This window comes from Halichoeres trimaculatus, unplaced genomic scaffold (genome assembly GCF_033239565.1).
Source record: "Halichoeres trimaculatus isolate MK-OKI-2021-1 unplaced genomic scaffold, fHalTri1.1 fHalTri1_scaffold_12, whole genome shotgun sequence".
In the NCBI taxonomy this organism is placed as follows: Eukaryota; Metazoa; Chordata; class Actinopteri; order Labriformes; family Labridae; genus Halichoeres; species Halichoeres trimaculatus.
In genome coordinates this window covers 19,258,963-19,277,378 of record NW_027437190.1, presented here as the reverse complement: position 1 = coordinate 19,277,378, position 18,416 = coordinate 19,258,963, and the positions used below count along the sequence as shown (strand labels likewise).

Genomic DNA, 18,416 nt, shown 5'->3' with positions numbered 1-18,416 from the left:
ACAAACCTTGATGCTGTTCTTGAAGAGGTAGCCAGGAGTAGAAAAGCCCTTCTTTTTGTCCAGAGGCTCACTGAAGATGACGATCTGCTCAAACAAGAACACTCTCCTCTCCTTCATCCTGGACAAAAGTCCTCCATCCTGGTCCGATACCATGAAGGTGTCTATGAGGAGCAGTTTGCCCTGGGCCACAATTTTACCCTGAAGACAGAGCAGGAGCAGATGAGGAGGGGTGGACATGAAAAAAGAGAGGAAACTAAAGTATCCAAACTCTGTGAGTTTTTCTGTCAGTGTTTATAGTTTCTAGGTTCGAGAAAGAAAAAAGAAAATAAACAACTAAAACACACAGCAATCCATAGTGCTTATGATACAGCTCAAGAAAATAAGTCAACACAGACACCTAGTGGTAATTCACTATAACTACATCTGATCTTCACGTAGGGGTTTTACTGAGTAGAGTTTTCCAATCACTCAAACACAAATCCAAACACAGCCATGCACAAGCTTCTAAATTAATAAAAAAGAAGTCTTACTTCAAAACCTTGAAGGCGCCCGACATTCATCATGTCATTGCAGCGTTTTGGGACCACACACATCACCTCTACAGCTTTCTGTAAAACAGGACAAAACAGACTTGAAGATAAATAAAGCTTGTAGGAGAGTTAAGTGAGGTCAAAGCACATCTTCACAAAAGATACTTCTGACTGAAACTTGATGATCACATTACCTCCAGCTCTGATGTATCCACACCAGCTTTCTTGGAAACTTTGTAAAGATCCTGTGAAAGGGTTAAAACATTGAAAGTATAAGGAAAATATTTCTTCATCCCTATGCAGTCTGCAAAAGATAACACATAATGATGGCTTTACCTTCAGTAACAGCTGGTACTTCATGATACGTTGGACAGGTTTGATCAGCAGGTCAGTGATCTGCAATCGGTGGCCCAGCCGTTGCTTTAGGTCCTATTCAAAGGTGAAACCTTTATTACAAACCAGACAAAATAAATCTGAAGTTTGGGTAAATGTGTGGTAAAATTATTTTCCTTACTTCAAAGTAAGTGTCAATGTACTCTGAAACGATGTGCTCAGACTTGGGTTTGTTCTGGCAGTACACAATGTACATGTGTAGTCTTCTTTCCTGTAGTTGTGATAAAGTCAGAGAGCACAGAAAGCATTCGGAGAAAAAAAATGCAAGGTACAGGGAATTTTGTACACTTGTAGTGTTTGGCAGTCAATGAAAGTGTTTACTGATCCACTTCCAATAAGAAACTATGATGCAAAACAAATGTGAACAGGTTCCTCACCTGTTTGATGAATAAAGGAGCCAGTCTGTCAGGATCTTCCAAACACTTCTCAAGCTCAGCCAAGAAAAAACTGGACGAGAAAAAAGAAAACATCATTGCACCTGCAGAAAAACACTGTACAGATTTTATTACTATTATTTTTTCATCACTCTGTTTGGCTTCAGCCAGAGGCGATGATACTCTTGTAAAAACATTAGTAGAAGAAGAATTTGGAGGGTTTGTGAAGTGAGAAAAGCTGTTAGCGTACTCTTTGTGCCAGTCATAGATCTGATGGATGTTTCCAAAGACAATCTTGTCTTTTCCTCTCATGTCGTCTGGAACTCCTTCCTCTTTCATCCTGCTCATGTAGCCCTAAAGACAGGAAAATGGCTCACATTTAAAAAAAACATCCAACACTGACCAAATATGATCCTTGAAAGCTTGAGATATCTGTACCTCCACCACTGATCCAAGATCTCTGACATAGTCTCTCTCAGTCTCCACCAGCTCCAGAAGCACATAACTGAGAGACACAAAGCAGAAATGATCACTGTTACGTCCTCAGCTGGGGCTGACGCTCAGAGATGTTCCATATAAGCACACAAATGAAGAGACACTTGATTAAGTGATCAAACTCGAGCAGGTTTTGTTTATGAAAACACAAACATGGCAGAGGCTTGTAACTCACTGTCTCCTCTTAAAGAAGCCGGACTTGCGCTCGTCCACCTCGTCGATGGGTGAAGAGGAGGAGAGGAGGGAGTTGTCGGAGGGGTTGAGGGATGGGGAGCTGCTGTCGCCCTGCTCCACTGACAGTGAACTGGGACGATCCTCCAGTGACTGAGGAGGGGGGACATAAGGAGAGGAGGAAAGGGATTGAGGGGTCGTAAGGGGAGACAAAGAAGAGTTAGAGAGCAGGATGTGGATTGTGTTAGCCTGCAGTACCCACAAAGACCACTAGAGGGTAGCAGCCTTCACTCTGTAATCACTGACATGCAGAAGGTACAGTATATGATACTTTCTTACTCAACAGCATGAAGTAGTTATTTCATTTAAAACAAAGCTGTGACTTGCAATCTGCTTTGTATTTTAGTCGAATGTAGTAAAGACATTTGACATGAGTGTGTTTGGGGACATAGATCAGAGTGTGTTGCTGGTTTGTTGGAAGAGCAGACAGCTGGCTTAGTGAGTCACAGTCCTAACAGATGACAAGTAGGCCATGATACCATTCTCTGTCAACAACACCAAGAAAAAACACTGTGTGCACGCCTTTATGTACGCCAATCAGAACTGTCCTGCATATAAATTTGCCACATTCTCATGATCTTGTGAGTTTTGTTTTTTAATTTATATCTCACCATCTTACTCTTCACCAGCTCTTCAATGGCACTGACCAGTTCTGCAGCACTAGGAGTCTCTGAACTATTGGGACGAGCGGAGAGACGAGATGCCGACTGGAAAAGGAAAGAAAAGAAGACAGTTAAAGGTTTGGGTTTAAAACGTAAGGAGTGTAAAACTTGTCAGACAGCTTGATGCAGACTGGAGTCTAATATTCTCAGTGGTTGCTTCTAAATATGTGATCAGGCTCACCATTGCTGAGTTTGGACCTCGATATTCCAAATGTCCAAATAAGGACTTGGTGGGTGTGACCTCCCTGATAAAAGGGTTAATTAGGGGCCAAGTTGGAGCCAATCACAGGCTGGTGTTGGAAAAACAGGGGTTATGAGGGGGTATAGGTCGGGGGCAGGCTCTGGGTTTGGACTGCTTTTCAAGCACGAGCATCCTGATTGGTCGAACAACTTAAATACAGCAAACAGTGTTGCTTAATACTCCATTAGAGACAGAGTTGGCCTCTGCAAAAGAGTCCAGTGTGAGGGACGGTGGCAGGCAAAGAATCCCCTGTTCAAACCCAGACTCAATGGAAATCAACCATTTAGTCCCACAGACACCTGGCAAGATGTGAATGGAGTATTCACTTCAGCAACAGTAGCACAATTACACTCCAAGGGAATGACAGTTAGTTGGTACAAGACAGAAGACATGAAAGGCGAGAAAAAGTGAAACGAAGGGTCCAGAGAGGAGATGATGAAGTGGTTTTACATGGAGAGATAGGGAAACTGGGAAAGAAGAGAAGCAGAACAGAAATCAACATAATGCTGAAGGTAGGAACATGCAACCATCGAGAAAATAAGAGAAAAGAAGAAGTTATTAGTGTCAAAGTTTAAGTACTGTTGTCTTACTGTTACTATTAAATGTTATGATTGAGATTTGTTTTTTTGACATGAAAAAGTAGAAACCTTAATGAGATTTATAATCAAAGTTCAAACAGATTTGTCTGGAAACCATGTTGTCCTATTATTTGATAAACAATTTCTACGCATTTACAATCTGTATCTCTGAATGTTTTTATCAATAATGAAGATGATACGTGTTTAACCCTTTGAGAGTACGGTGCCCAAGGACACAAATCCTGTTCGTTGTGGATATTTTTCAATTCAATCACAGTGTTGTTCATCGTCAGTGGCTTTGTGCACGTGTTTTCTGTACTTTGTTTTTCTGTGACCAAGTCTACTTTAATCTATTTGTTTTTGTTTTTGTTTGTAGCCCTCTTTCGTGTCCCACCTTGTCATCCTGGGAGTCAGGCTGCAGCAGGCTGTGTTGCTGTATAGCCATAGGGGGAGGTAGAGGAACAGCATCAGCTCCCTCCTCCCCTTCCTCCTCGCCGCAGCTCTGCATGCCTGATGAAGAAGACTTGGACAGGGTGCCGCTGCTCAGACCCTCATTACGCATACGCTGGAGGGAAAGAAACAAAAAGAACAGCCTATAGAACCAAAAGTGCAGCACTGAACTTTGTGATGGATCTATGAACTGCTATCTGTTCTTACTTCCTCCAGGGTCTCATCCTGTGGTGTGGCAGCACTGTCGTCTGAGTCCTTCTGCGAGCCTTGGATGGTGTCCATGTTCTTCCTTGTGCCATCGCGGTTCTTCTTGTGCTTGTGGGCGAGCTTCTTGACGTGACCATCGGCTTTGCCTGAGCTGAGCCTTCTCACGGGGCTGGTCAGCCACTTCCTTAAAGTGTTTCCAGGACGCTTGGGACCCGGTGAGCTGTGGGGACCCAGGGTTTGACTGGAGCCTGGTTGGAGGGCATCGTTACTGGATACAGACAAAGTATCTGATGGAGAAGAAAAGAAAGGGAAATAAAGAGGATATTGAGAATGCGTCAAAATGGAAATTCTGTCCACCCAAGATTGGAGATTACCATTACTCTTACATAGACTGATTGGTATGCATGTGTGACTCTGAATCCTCTATAGAGCTAGAACATCGAGGGAAGCCGGGGTATATGATAAAATGTATTTGCATTTGTTTGTTTGCTGAAGATTTGCATGTGTTATGCTGTAGGCAGCCTGGCCTCCTCCTCACAGTGATGCCGGCTCCTTCAAGGATCTGTAGGAGGAAAGCTTCTTTCCGACTACTAATGAAACCATGAGAAGATAATGCAGAATAAAGGGAAGCTTGAGGCTTTGTCTGAATACCTCAAAGACACCTTTACCTGCCTATCCCACCTGCTTCCTCATCCACTCAGGTCCTGATCCCTTCTCTACATGATTGGCCTCACATACTTTCGTTTGTTTTTCTTCAGCGTCACCAAAAATGCTGCTTCCTCTTAATGAATGAAGTAACAAAACCTTTTTCAGGCTCAACATGCTTTCTGGTGAGTCATGCAGACCAGGCGAGGGTTAGTTTTCCTTTGTGACGCTACCCCACCTCTGACACCACACACCACTCTAATGACGAGACCTTTCACCTCTCCTAACCCTTCACGATGTAACAAAAGATTACAGAATGATTTAAGGCTTTCCCCTCAGTCTGCTGCCAAATCAAGTGAGTCAAAAGAAAAAATCCCAACACAATAAAAAGAGCTTTTGCTATCATCCTAGGATGGAGAAAGCACCTCTGACTATCTCTTCTCTCCAAGGCCGCTTTATTCACTCCTAAGATGAAGCTCTTTGTCACGTTAAATGCAGAATGGATGTGCTGTAGCTAAGATATAAATAAAAAATAGTTTCTTGGTAGAAGAAGATCCCAGAAGACCTGCACGTGACAGAGAAAGCTTCCAATGAACAGCAGAAAGAGAACATTTAAATCTAAATACAACATCAAAACTCTTTACACCACGGTCTGTGAAGCAGTTAGAGTACAGAGGAAAAGGTCTGAGACATTCAGCCTTGGCATCATTAAAAGCTATTCAAGAGTTAAAAAAAGATGCAGCTGTTAAAGATTAAACACGTGACCAAGCTAAATGGCTCTTATGAATGGCAGGTGTGGAAAGCTAGCCTTCCCCTCACAGGACACTTTCACACACAGCTTGAATGTACGCATCTGCACGTGAACGTCATTCAGGCTCTGGGAGACTTATTTTTACAGCACTGATACGAAGCATGTGTTCTCACATTGCATGCAAAGAAAGAACAAAGCAGGAACTCAGAACAACAAGCTTCTCCCACATCAGCCTCTTGAAAACCTTCTTCCTTTCACCATCTCACTCTGACAGAGCCAAGGTCATCAGGAGATATCCACGAGCAATAAGAAGCGTGATCTTCTGCACACAGGTTCTGATCTCTGAGCTGCCTCCTGCGTAGCCATGAGTCAGGCGGACAATAACGTGCATGGGGGAAGGGCGAGAGGACATCTTTTTATCCTGTTTTCATCCTGCACCAGACAGAAAGTCTGATCCGACTTTGGGGAAGCTCAACAGATCCATCAATCCCACCCAAAGGCCAGTTTTAAAGACAGGCAGCGTGAAGGAGTCTCCTGACCTGCTTTAGGGCATATTGATATCAGAGAACCGCTTCTGTTAACATGCAGCCTCAGTGTTTAGGACAGATTCGGGGGGATGTGTGAGCTACCTGTGTCCACATTTTCCATGCATGACCAAATGAAAACCAGAGTAATCTGCTGGTTACAGTACTGCTCTGGAATGCTTTAGTCATGGATGAGATCACATGGAGCTTGTTCAAAGTAGTAATTCTGATGACACAGAGAAAACTGTGTGTACTACTGCTGTTTCTGAGGCATTGAAACCCTTTCATTAAGTGATCTTTTAAACAAGTACTTCAGTAAAAAACAGCAGGGTGTCAGTTCTTAAGTCAGGCCTATATCTGCCGTATTTACTCCAACTAAGAGAGCAGCACCAAAGGATGACAGCAACACTTCTGTCCAGAATGTAAACAATGAAGTGGGAACTTGTGTTTCAAAAGAGCGCAAACATAGGAGTGAGACACGGAGGTCAAGACATCTCATGTAGAGAAAACATATGAGCGACATGCCGAGGTCATAACACAACATGTTTACAAGCTGTAGCTAAGCAGGCCTTAGGACGCGGTCACACTGGCAAACCGTGGTGTGCTTAAGCACAGTTCTGTCCTGAAGCATGTTTCGAATGGCCAGTGTGACCACAGCCGTGTCGTGCTTGAGCACGCTTCTGCTTTGGCATGCTTCGGAGAGGTGGGCTTCGACATGGTTTACTTCATGCAAGAGCATAAGCACGTGAAACGGTGCGTGTGATCCATGACGTATATTACCGTGAGCGCATATCTCGACAATCATTTTAAATGAAGCGGGGATGTAAGGGGGCTGTTAGAGGGCTGTTTCGGGCAAAAACGACTTACTATAAGTCGTAAAGTCTCTAAAGTTGTAGTGCTCTCTGTCTCATTGTGCTGACTCTGATGAGATCGCACTTCAGTAAACAGATACTTCACGATGACGTAGGCGGGCCATGCGCGCGTGTCTGATACGGTCAGATACGGTTTGGATGGCCAGTGTGACCGCGCCCTTAGTTTTTCCATTAAAGACCACAGGTTAAGTACAACAGACATGTGTTTTACACTGAAACAACTGGGTCTTTGTTGAGATGCGGTTACGAGTGAATTATGAGGCAGAGAATACATTACGGCACCTGTCCTTTCAGTGTCATTACTAAAGTGTTCACACTTCAAAAGTCAGATTAGCATCTGCAGCTATCAACATGCGGATCAGACTGAAGAGGTCGCGCTAACAGGGGTGTAAATAAATGAAACATGGGGTCAGCAGCCTTGACACATTCCTCTTCAGTAGAAAATAACCCTCGAGACACACATACACACACAGAGGTGGTGCCCTTTGCCCTACGCCCTGCAGGGTGTCTTTCATTGTGGAGACATCGCACCAACAGCTGGTTGGACTCCCACTCATGGGAAACAAAAACAGGGGACATTAAGTTTGTTTGCATTTGAGGTGACTCATTAGAATTGATCCTCTGTGCATTAACTTTGTTTTTAAATTGAGAATCACATCTGAGTCAGAGAGGGAAAAAAACATTTGAGGTGGACTTAACTGCATTTACCACAATGTGTTCTGAAACCTGTGTGTTCTTTCAGTCTCTGCTGCAAAAAGTGAAATTAAAAAGCACCTTTCACTGTAGAGACTTCTCTCTTTTCTGAGATCGTTATAATGACTCAGTTGAACAGGAAACAGTCCAACACAATTTAATACAACACATTACAAACCATTTCCATATCCATATCATTGGATACAATATGATATGGTGCAATACAACATGATTCACTTTCTTTTGTCATGGGGGAAATTTGTCCTGCACTCGACTGCTGCACACATTAAGCTGCCACTACAGAATGATTAATACTTAAAAAGTGATACAAACACTCCACATTTACACACTTGTACAAGGGGACACCCACACACGACATCTAATGCACATCCCCCATGCTGAACATGTCCCAACAATGCACAACACAAAAAGGCCAGACCACCATGAAGTTAGTTCTCAACTTCCTCCTATTTAGAATAAGACCAATTTTTGAACTTTTTCTTAACAAAAAAGGTTGAAATCATTGTAAGAATCATTTGGAACATTATCTCTTGTCTATATATACACTTAAATAATGGTGGATGTCCATTATTTATCAAGGTCAATGAAGAGTTTTTGACTATGTTAAAGACTTCAAAATAATCTCTTTGCCCCAATTGTTTCCTGACAAAACAAATTAGGGATGCATGATATTATCGGCACAATATCGATATCGGCTGATAAAAGCTTAAAAACATGTTTATCGCTTTTGGCAGATAAGAAAATTTCTGCCGATATGCACAGCCGATAAGGTGCTATTCAGTTAGGATTATTATTATTTTCCATCTGAAAAATAAGCTCCTTAAATAAAATGGAGCACTTCATTTATTTTCTCTGCAGAGCTCTGTGTCTGTCACCAGGTTGTTACAGTAGCTCTAAAATAATCAAATGCAACTTGGTTATGTTTAAAAATGCTTTGTACATTTAAAGTTCATGTGATCTAAGGAAATTATTTTTCTGTATTTCAATACTGAATGTCTTGAGTTTGAAAAAATAATACATTTCTTATTTATGGTAAAATCAAATGTTTTTTTGTCTTGTTTTATGTGTGTTTCTTAAACAAATAAGACCGTTTTCTTTACTGTGAAAAAAACAAACAAACTTGTGATTATCAGTATCGGCCAAAAGGGGTTTCGATATATCGGCTTATCGGATATCGGCAAAAATCCAAAATCATGTATCCCTAAAACAAATCAACTTGCATCTGTGTCTGCATCGGCAGCATCTCCACCATTTCCTGGTTCTTTCATCAGTAGACTCATTAAAGCTGATTGCTACAGAGAAGACTGTGGCGATCACTGACGGTCATCCACTTAAACTGCAAATGCTGCACAACCCAAGGGATTGCATGTGTATATATGAAGCATGCCTGCATGCATCCTGTCAGACATTTAGACATTAAATTATCCACCAACTGCCTCCGCCATCTGCTTCAAACACACGAGTCAGAATGATACCGAACATGATTAATAACACTGTCCTCTCACCCTAACTATGTGGGCTGATATTCCTGAGAATAAACCCACCAAGAGTCTGACAGATGCTCTCCATTGCATCCTCAGATGTTTGCTAATTTATCTGCAAGCTGCCGACATGCCATCATAATTCAGTCACTGCTCATTCATGCTACTGCAAAGAACATGCCAGATTTACAACTTGATGTGTGTGTGTGTGCCAGAGCCTGAGAATGGGAGAGGGTAGGAGAGGAAAGGAAAGGAGGGGCTGTGGTACAAGTGGAGTGATCCTGAAAGTCTGAGCAGCTCCACAGAGGCATGCCTGGGATTCCAGAGGTGTCACCAGGGGAGAATCTTTCCTGTGGTCTTATCTTACCACAGTAGAGGGGAAACAAACACACACAGACACACACACAAACAACAGTCGGTGTGGCTGGAGACGGGTTTCCAGGGGTGGAGGTGTGGTGTGTGGGAAAGCTCCAGGGGGTGGGGGGTTTGGCTAACTGATCTGTAAAAATGTGGACAGTGCTTGAGAGGGTTTGCCACCAACAGCCATAGTTTGGCAGGGTGTGGAGGTGGGATGGGAGATATGGGTATTTAGAGACCACCAAATATGCTGCCAAGCAAAATCACTGATAGTTTGGAGTTCTTTTAAGTGTTTCTCAGACAGATTATGGAAGAAAGCTGTAGATAAATTCAACAAAAGAGAGTGGGTGTCCTCTTCTTTATGCAACTGACCTCTTTTTGGGGTCTAAAGCAACACGTCCGCCCATCTGTGCTGGAACCCCCTGACCTAGCAGAGGTGGGCACAAAGCTGTAATCTTGTCACTGTGATTTCAGGAGACTTAATCTCCAATCACATATTGGTGCTTTCACTGAATTACTTTCATCGCCATAATGCCACAACATAATCCGCAAATGATTAGTGAATGCATCAAACCCATCCGACAAAAGATGAGGTAGAGTAAAGAATGATAAAAACTGATTTCCTGCTCATCATTCAATGTATTCATCACATATAAGGTAGTTACATATATAATCCAACTTTCTGAACGTGGATGCTTTAAAAGGAAATATTAAATCTTTAAGCAACACAAGCACAAGCATAGATGTTATTAACATACAAAACATGATCAACAAATGAAAAACTGAACTCCTGAACAAGTAAATCACTTCAATGATAATTCTAATCATCAACTTTACAGACTTTCCTTAGAAAGCATTGAAGACTTACTCATGTCTTCCTACAAAAACCTCTGGTGCGTGAAACTATCTACCATGAAAAACACACCCTGTTGGAAAAATGATAAACCTGATGTTTATATAAGCAGGAAAACAAGATTGTCCCACTCTTTTGCAGCATGTTGTCACTCATACTTCAGTACCTACCCAGGTCCAGCAGCCAGAACTTGCAGTTGTCAGAGCGTCCTCTTTGTGCTGAATCCATGGTGGAAAACGGGATTAAAGACACTAAGGACTCAAACCCATGGGCCATGTCAGGCAAATACTAATAAGCTAAAAGCCAGAAATATTCCCTCAAAGCATCTCCACAGGTACAACTGACTTTAGACTGCTGTCAAAACCTGAGACTGTTTCTGAAATGCTTGCGTTTAAAAGAAAAAATATTCTTCATTATATCTGCCGCTTCAAATCCAGAGAAAGAAGGTGTGAAGTCCAGTGTGAGGAAAAGAAAAGTCAAATGCAGCATTACAGAGTAGGATGTTCTCTCTCTCTTTGTATCTCCTTCCTCCCTCCCTCCCTCCCTCCCTCGTCTGTGAGTGGGCTGCTGTGAGGATATTGGGCAAGCCTCCACTGTGCCGCTCCTGTTCCAACGGGATGTCTGTAAACATTCAGTGCATCTACCGTATTACCCTTTGTAGGAGCACCCACTCAGATTGTGTGGGCGGGTGCATGTTTTACAGACATTAGGATGCACACGAGTTGTGCGTTATGCTCGGAACAAATATAGACATGGTTATGAAATCTAAGAGAAGTGAAATGTATCATGATGGGGAGGGGCTTCCAGTTCAGGCTCGTTTACATGGATTCAGGATCTGCACTGAAACTACTGCTTTATACATCCAACACTTAACTCAATTCTTCTCCATTAGCCCCTTACTTCACACACTTTGCAGTCTAAATAGATAAGAAAGATCTCCCTGTTTAACTTTGTCTGAGTGTGTGTGTTTGTGTGCGTATCCCTCTGGGCTCTAAACACACTCTGTCCTGCATGAACATGCATACACTTGCATTCACGCTCTCCTCCTTAAAGGGTCTTTTTGTCAATGGCTCTGTTATTAAGTCTGCACCTTTCTATCTATTTTATTCACATATGCACTGAGGTTAAACCTCTGTGCTTTTTTTAAAGGGGGAATTCCAACAATGTGCTCAGAACAGAGCTGCAAACCTACTTAAACAGGAATGTGAAGGTTTGCACAGTTTTCTGCAGCTGCTTCATTAACACAGGACACGCATAAACAGTGAACACATGTTAAAGATCATACAACAGTTGTTTTATGAGTAAACATCATGTGTCCAGAGCAGCAAACAGCTGCCACCTAAACACTGAGCAGGCTAATCCTTCTGGTGGTGAACAATGTGATTCTACTGATTTCTGACACAGACTTTTGTCCCCGACAGTCAATTATTCCTGCCTGTGAGACACAGCAGGAAAAGAGGAAATTTCCCACACAACCCTAATCTCTTAAACCCCGTCATCCTTCCACAACTTTGGACAAAGTGGCCTGCATGGTCAGTCATCACAGAAAGCAGACAAAGTAGCAAAGACGACTTCTTGTCATCTTTGTCTTCCTCCTCCTCAGTAACAGCCTTTTTATTTTTTAACCGCAGCAACCCCTGCAGTGAGAGGCTCCTTTTCATCACTCCCTCTGGCCACCCAAACACACAGATACAAACAGCGAGGGCGGGTTAGTGCAACCAAGAGACAGAGGAAAGCCAGATAAAAACAAGAGCCTCTGTAAGCAAACAGAGATGAGAAACAGTACAGCCGCGGTAAAACAAGCAGCTGGGAAACTCAACCCGTCTTTCCTGTGCTGAACGCATAAATCACCCAATTCTAAAGCTGTGATTTTCCGTGTGTTCACTTCATGTATACCTATAATTTTTAACACAAATGCGGACCTTTCTCATGCTCACTACAAAGAACACTTCAGGCAAAATATGTGTATGCTACATTACCATAGAAACAGGCATTGCAGCACTCTCCCACTCGTACAAATTAAAGAGGGAGAGACACAAACTGAAAGTTCTGCGAAGATACGATGACAGCAGCTCGTGATCCCACAAACCAAGTGTCACACAACAACCAGGTCTGTTCATCTTCAGCTGTTCAAATCATTTGTTGGGTATTTAAGCACTGGATGGATAATGGGTTTTATCGCTAATGCTCGGATGAAAACACAAGATGTGTGTGTTTTTACAGGCATATATAGAATACAAAGTGTCTAATTCTCTGATGTTTTCATGGCCAAGTTAGTGACATGAGACAGTGTACAGCAGGGGTGGCCAACCTGCACCTCGCGAGCGGCATGTGGCTCTTTGCTTTTCTGTGTGCGGCTCTTTAACCTGTTCAAAAGAAAAAAACTTTAATGTATATTGGTAAACTATGTATACATATAACCTATGTATATTTATGAGCAGTGGTGTGCTGATCAATCTTAAATATTGATATATGGATGCCAACGTTGGAATCAGTATTGGGTGATGAGAGTGATACTAAAGTTTCAGTTTCTCTTCTCTACATGTGCTCCTCTTAATCGCTCATCTGCTCACAGCTATCTATCTTAGATAGATAGTTAGAAATATATATAGATATATAGATATATAGATAGATAGATAGATAGATAGATAGATAGATAGATAGATAGATAGATAGATAGATAGATAGATAGATAGATAGATAGATAGATAGATAGAAAGATAGAACTTTGTCTTCTGCAGAAAAAAAGAAATTTGTCTTCGACACGGCTCCTACTACAAATATAAACACACTTAAAAACACAATAAATCTCACTTTGAAATTTGGAAATGTATTGATTTTCATTTTATGTCATGTACTTTATGTTGATAGGAAGTGCGTTTGTAAGACCACGATGTGGCTCTTTGTCGTACCACAGTAATTTCTGTGGCTCTTTGTCTCCTATTGGTTGGTCACCCCTGGTGTAAAGTGTCATAGGAGAGCTGAGGTCAGCATTGACTGTTTTAGCTATGTGGGTTACCAAGAAGTAAGCCAGCAGATGTCATTGCATCATACCAACAACTGATTACTCAGAGCTGAAAACAATGAAAGAATCAGTCACAACTCCAGCAGATAAATGGAGAGGTGGCCCAGATCTGGAACTGGATCTGCACCTAAGTCCAGATCTACTGTTAAGAGAAACCAGCATCACAGGAATATCTACTCTCAGTGCCAACTTAGTCAGCTGTATGGCTTTTGTCAGAGATCAAGTGGATGTTAAATGAGCCCCGGGTGAGATTTTACTCCGGGGAGAATAAAAGGAGTGGAAACACAAGGAACAGTGAGCATGATGACGCCCGTACTTCAAAGCGTTATTGTTTTTACGAAACAAAGAAAACTTTATAATAGATCTCGAGAGGGTATAAAGCTATGACCCCTTTAATGAGAAAAAGATGAATCAATATTTTGCTATGCTATATGTTGTTCATTTTTTCATTAACTAGCATCTGCATTTCAGAAAACATTTGTGCCTCCAATTTAAGCGTAAATGGAAATGATGTTTTTATATACAGAAAAAATTCCCACATTTTCGACAATACCCGGCATAGATAGTAATTATAGAGTAAATATTCTGGCAGGACATGATTCAACAACATGCCTGTGACTACAACACACACAGGGACAGGGGAAATAACCCTGCAAAGATGACTTGTTTGAAAAGAGCCTCGGGGTACAGCAGCAGAGAACCAAACATCAAACATCCTATAATTGAACTCTCATAGGAGCACACCATGTTTTGGCCTTCTTACAGGAAACAGCAAGTTCTGGTTTCATGTTTAAGGAGGAATAATAGTTTCTGACTCCAGGATCTTTTGTTTAACAGTTGGAGTTCAAATGTTGAAATTATTTTAAGACATTTAAAAGATTTGCCTGAAGTGGGCTTTTCAGTTATGTAGCACCAAGAAATACATGACAGTGCTTTCTAAAGCAGCTGTTAGGTAGAAATTAGAGCTTGACAAGTCATCAGCGCGGTGTTTGGAAACAATCACAACATCCTGCTGACATTTCCTTAATTTTACAAAGCTAGCAGTTGGGTGAGAAAAGAAAGCTCTACAGATCAGTTTGCTGTTTTACCAAAAATGAAACAGTCTGAAAACCACACTATACATAAAAACGTCGAGACTTCCTCTCCTACCTTTGTGGTTGAAGAGCCCCTCCATCTCCATGGAGGACCTGGAGTGAGCGATACACAGCATGGAGCAGGGGACGATGCCCTCCTGGGCTGGAGAGCGGTCTGTCGTCCGCACCAGGCACCAGTCTGGCTTGTCATGGAGCCGCTCCAGAACCTCCACAGTTTGACCTCGGCGTACCGTCAGCTCCCCAGTGCTGCCACCATTACTGGCCACGAAGTCATGGATGACCACCGTCAGCTCACACCCACCGGACAGCTGAAAAAGAATGGGGATTGTTAGTTAGTTGTCTGTGTTTATATCAAGTTGGCATAAAGACAGATTGCAGATGATTCAAATATCTTCTTAAACAGGTGATAAACAGCTCTTGTAGAATTTGAACAGTGTATATGTGGTGATAAGCATGAAAAACCATGAAAAGATCTCATACAATCACAAAACTTCTCTTTTCAGACAGTAAAAGTATCCCTGCACATCATCCTCTGCAAACAGCACATGTTCAGCTGCAGCAGTGTCAAATAAAAGTCTACACGAAATAATGACTGATGAGTCATTCTGGCTAAGCTGAACAAAACGTCACGATGATCTGTCTCTTTTCATCTGAGGAAATTTAAGATGCAGGTAGAGCAAGGTGGAAAAAAACGTTTGCTCACCGTCTGTTTTCAACACATTACTGAAAATGCAGTTGCTTGTAGCAATAAGCGCTTTGGATGTACTATAACATGTGTAACACACAAGTTGGAAATAAACGTAGCATATAATACACCAGAGGCAGTCAATAGTTTGTAAGTTTGTAGTTTTAACAAACTAAATCTCGATACAACAGCCAAATTACATTTTCTCTGTTGGATCGGCAATGGAAAATGGAGAGCAACAATCTGCTGTAAGTCAAAATTTAACATACTACGAGGTTACCAAATTCTTTAGTTAGCTTGATATGTGTAAATTTTCATTTTGAGAACTTTAATTTCGAAGAACAAAAAAAAAACCATTTTGGTGTGTGTTCACAGGATATTCTAAATGAAGCATGTTTGCAATTTTCCTGGAAGAGACTGACGGTGAAAGTTACCTCTGAAATAAAACAGAAGCATCATTCAGAAAGAGCACTTCGAAGTCATGCACTTCACAAAATAGGCAAAGAAACAAGATGAACGCCACACAGAGATCAATATAAACCCAAATGTCCTCCTGGTAGCTCTTAGTTATTTAGCAGTCATAACAACAGCCACATGAAATGTTGAATGTTGCCTTTCCCTTAAGCCCTCTACACCTTAAATAAATCCAAGTAATTGTGTCAAAACTGCTGTGAAAATGTCCCTAAAGTGTCTCTTCTGGTTAAAACACTCATACACGCTCTGTTTGCAACATACCCTTTGGTAGTGTGGTAAAGCCAGAGAGCTGAGGAGCTGAGACACGGGATGTGCGCTCCTCTCCACCAGCCTCTCCATCGTTCTCCACTCTCTCATTGTGAAAAAAAGTTCCAAAGGGAAAGTAAACTCTAAAGCAGCCCTATTTCTAAAGCAATCCTCTAAAACTATCCTGAATCACAGTAAAAAAGACGCTCACTAACTCAGCAAAGGCCACCTGGAAAATAGTAACACTGGTGGAGTAATTCCCCTGGAAAAATCAGCCTCAGATAATCACAGTCGTGATCCATTAGAGCATCCAGAGGTGTGAAGAAAAGTTGCTGCCATCCACAGCGCTCCTCTGCGGGTGATAACAATTAGACTACTGAAGGTTAAATGGTCTCCTGTTGTTCTCCCGGAGCGCAGCACTTAATCCATCCTGCTCTTTTAAATAAAGTTGCTACAACTAAACTAGAAAATAACACAGCAGAAAATTAAACGGAAAAAAAATAAACGTTTGCCTGTTTATTTCACTCTCTGAAGCAGGTGTGAGATCAATGGCTGTGAGGAATTAAACTGTGCTCTCCTGTCTGGCATACAGACGAGCATCCTCTGTGAAGAGAGCGTGGGAGGCTGAAGCTGCGGACACACAAGTCAGTCACTGAAGCAGAGACACACACAGGAACCGGACATGCACACACACATTCGCTGTAACACAAACACAGCACTGTCACTACCTCTTGAATGAGCGGTCTCAGAGAGCATCCTCACACAGAGAGCGATAGAGAGAGGCATTCAAAAAGTGGGAGAGATGAGCTACTGTGTGTTTTGAATGTGTATGTGTCCTCAACTGAGGGAGCACTGACCGATGAATTAGTGTCTTTGATAGTTTGGACACAATCAAATTAACACTAGATAAAACTGTTTTTAGATAAAGTGGAACAACATGTGCTGACAGTTGACTAAACAGCGTCTGGACGTGGTTAACTAGTTTTCTTATTTAAAGGCAGAGTTGGGGAAAGTCCAACTCAAGTGTGAAAATAAAGACCTCATGTAAGAGTTCACAGCGAGTGTATAATTAGAGTGATGTAAAGTATGGAAATACTTATAATCCGTGTGTGGTGTCGAGTGTGTTTGTGTGCACGAGTGTGTGTTAGCTTTACAGTTGCTCATACTGAGCGTAGGAGGATCGGCCTTCTGTGGTGCTATTACCAGATATAACCGTAGCCGACTGTCCACGTTCCCAGCAAGCTCAGATACTCTCTCCCTCTAACACACACACACAAGCATGGTTACACACTTAAAAACACACTGCTGTACGCCTTTATCAAACGGACTACTTTCTTTCCTCTCACATAATGAAAAACTCTGACAGGAAACAACTTGAAGGGAGCTTCTGAGGAGGGTGTGAGTAGCATGACAACACAAGCCAGGCATGTGACCGTTGAAGCTAGCTTGGCCATGAGAGGGAATTTTTCTATGACAGACTTTTTTCCTCTACTGGAAATACTTAGTTTTGCTTTTTATTTTTTATTTTTTTGTTCAAAGCAGATTTATTTTATTTAAGTGTAGAACAACAAACTGACCACAACACACCAAAGTGACTTTACTATTGAGAGTGAAAAAGGTAATTCTTTTTTTTCTCTTATTTTTTCATTTTATTTCATTTTATTTAAAAAAAAAAAAAGAAAAAAAGAAAAGCATAATTCTCCAGTCTCGTCCTCCGGGTTTCCCAGTCATAAAGTCATTTAATTGTGCCGTGCTCAGTCTATTATTTCCCACATCTTTGCTCCTGCAACATTCAGCACCTACTTACCATCAGTATCAGACTCTGTTAACAACTAGGTATGCACAATAAATCAGTATTAATATTAATACCGGCTGATGCTAGTCTTTTTTTTTTTTAAAACGACATCAGCCAATTTGTAAAAGTGGGCTGATATTTACTCATTAGCTACCAGCCATTTTCAGAGCATCTTGAACAACCTTTCAAGACCCTAATAATATTGTTTTCTATGACTATGTTAACACCAAAACTACCTAAGAAGATTGGACCCTCTTCTTTTATGTGCCTCTTCCTGTGTTTGATCCAAAAACCAGACAAAATGTACATTTTTTGATCCCATTCATTTCGGGCGCTCCATCCTTTGATACCCTCCATGGCTGTCTATTCCCACAACTGTGCCACTCTTCCTCTCTGAACTACCTCAACACATCATCTCAGATTGTTTTTTAACCAATATTGATAGCGTTAAATATTGGTTATCGGCCTAAACAGCAATATTAATATCAGATATCAGTATCAGCCAAAATTTTCATATCGGTGCATCCCCATCATAAACTATTTGTATTAGTTGTTATCAGGACCATAACTGCTTCAAATGAGGATGAACAGACTCTAGGGGTACAGGCTTAACCAAAACTTACTTGTGAGAAAACGTTGGCTGAAGTGAAACATAAGGCATTTATGATGAGGCAGTCTCAAGACTGAGAAATTCTAATATTCCTCATATAGAGGAAACTGGTTTAGTTTCAGCACTGGA

The 18,416-nt window shown here is 41.6% G+C and overlaps 1 protein-coding gene across 3 annotated transcripts in view; it reads right to left on the bottom strand.

The window, feature by feature from the left end:
* triob (trio Rho guanine nucleotide exchange factor b) overlaps positions 1-18,416 on the bottom strand; it is a 120,263-nt gene that overhangs the window by 8,827 nt on the left and 93,020 nt on the right. For all 3 annotated transcript variants that reach the window (XM_074684171.1, XM_074684169.1, XM_074684170.1), the window contains 13 exons: positions 14,533-14,785; positions 4,162-4,448; positions 3,899-4,069; positions 2,635-2,730; positions 1,968-2,116; positions 1,736-1,802; positions 1,548-1,651; positions 1,301-1,370; positions 1,045-1,134; positions 867-959; positions 725-775; positions 531-608; positions 7-198 (listed from right to left, as the gene is read on the bottom strand). In XM_074684171.1, coding sequence (XP_074540272.1) covers positions 7-198; positions 531-608; positions 725-775; positions 867-959; positions 1,045-1,134; positions 1,301-1,370; positions 1,548-1,651; positions 1,736-1,802; positions 1,968-2,116; positions 2,635-2,730; positions 3,899-4,069; positions 4,162-4,448; positions 14,533-14,785 — 1,701 coding nt within the window. The remainder of the gene's footprint in view (positions 1-6; positions 199-530; positions 609-724; positions 776-866; positions 960-1,044; positions 1,135-1,300; positions 1,371-1,547; positions 1,652-1,735; positions 1,803-1,967; positions 2,117-2,634; positions 2,731-3,898; positions 4,070-4,161; positions 4,449-14,532; positions 14,786-18,416) is intronic.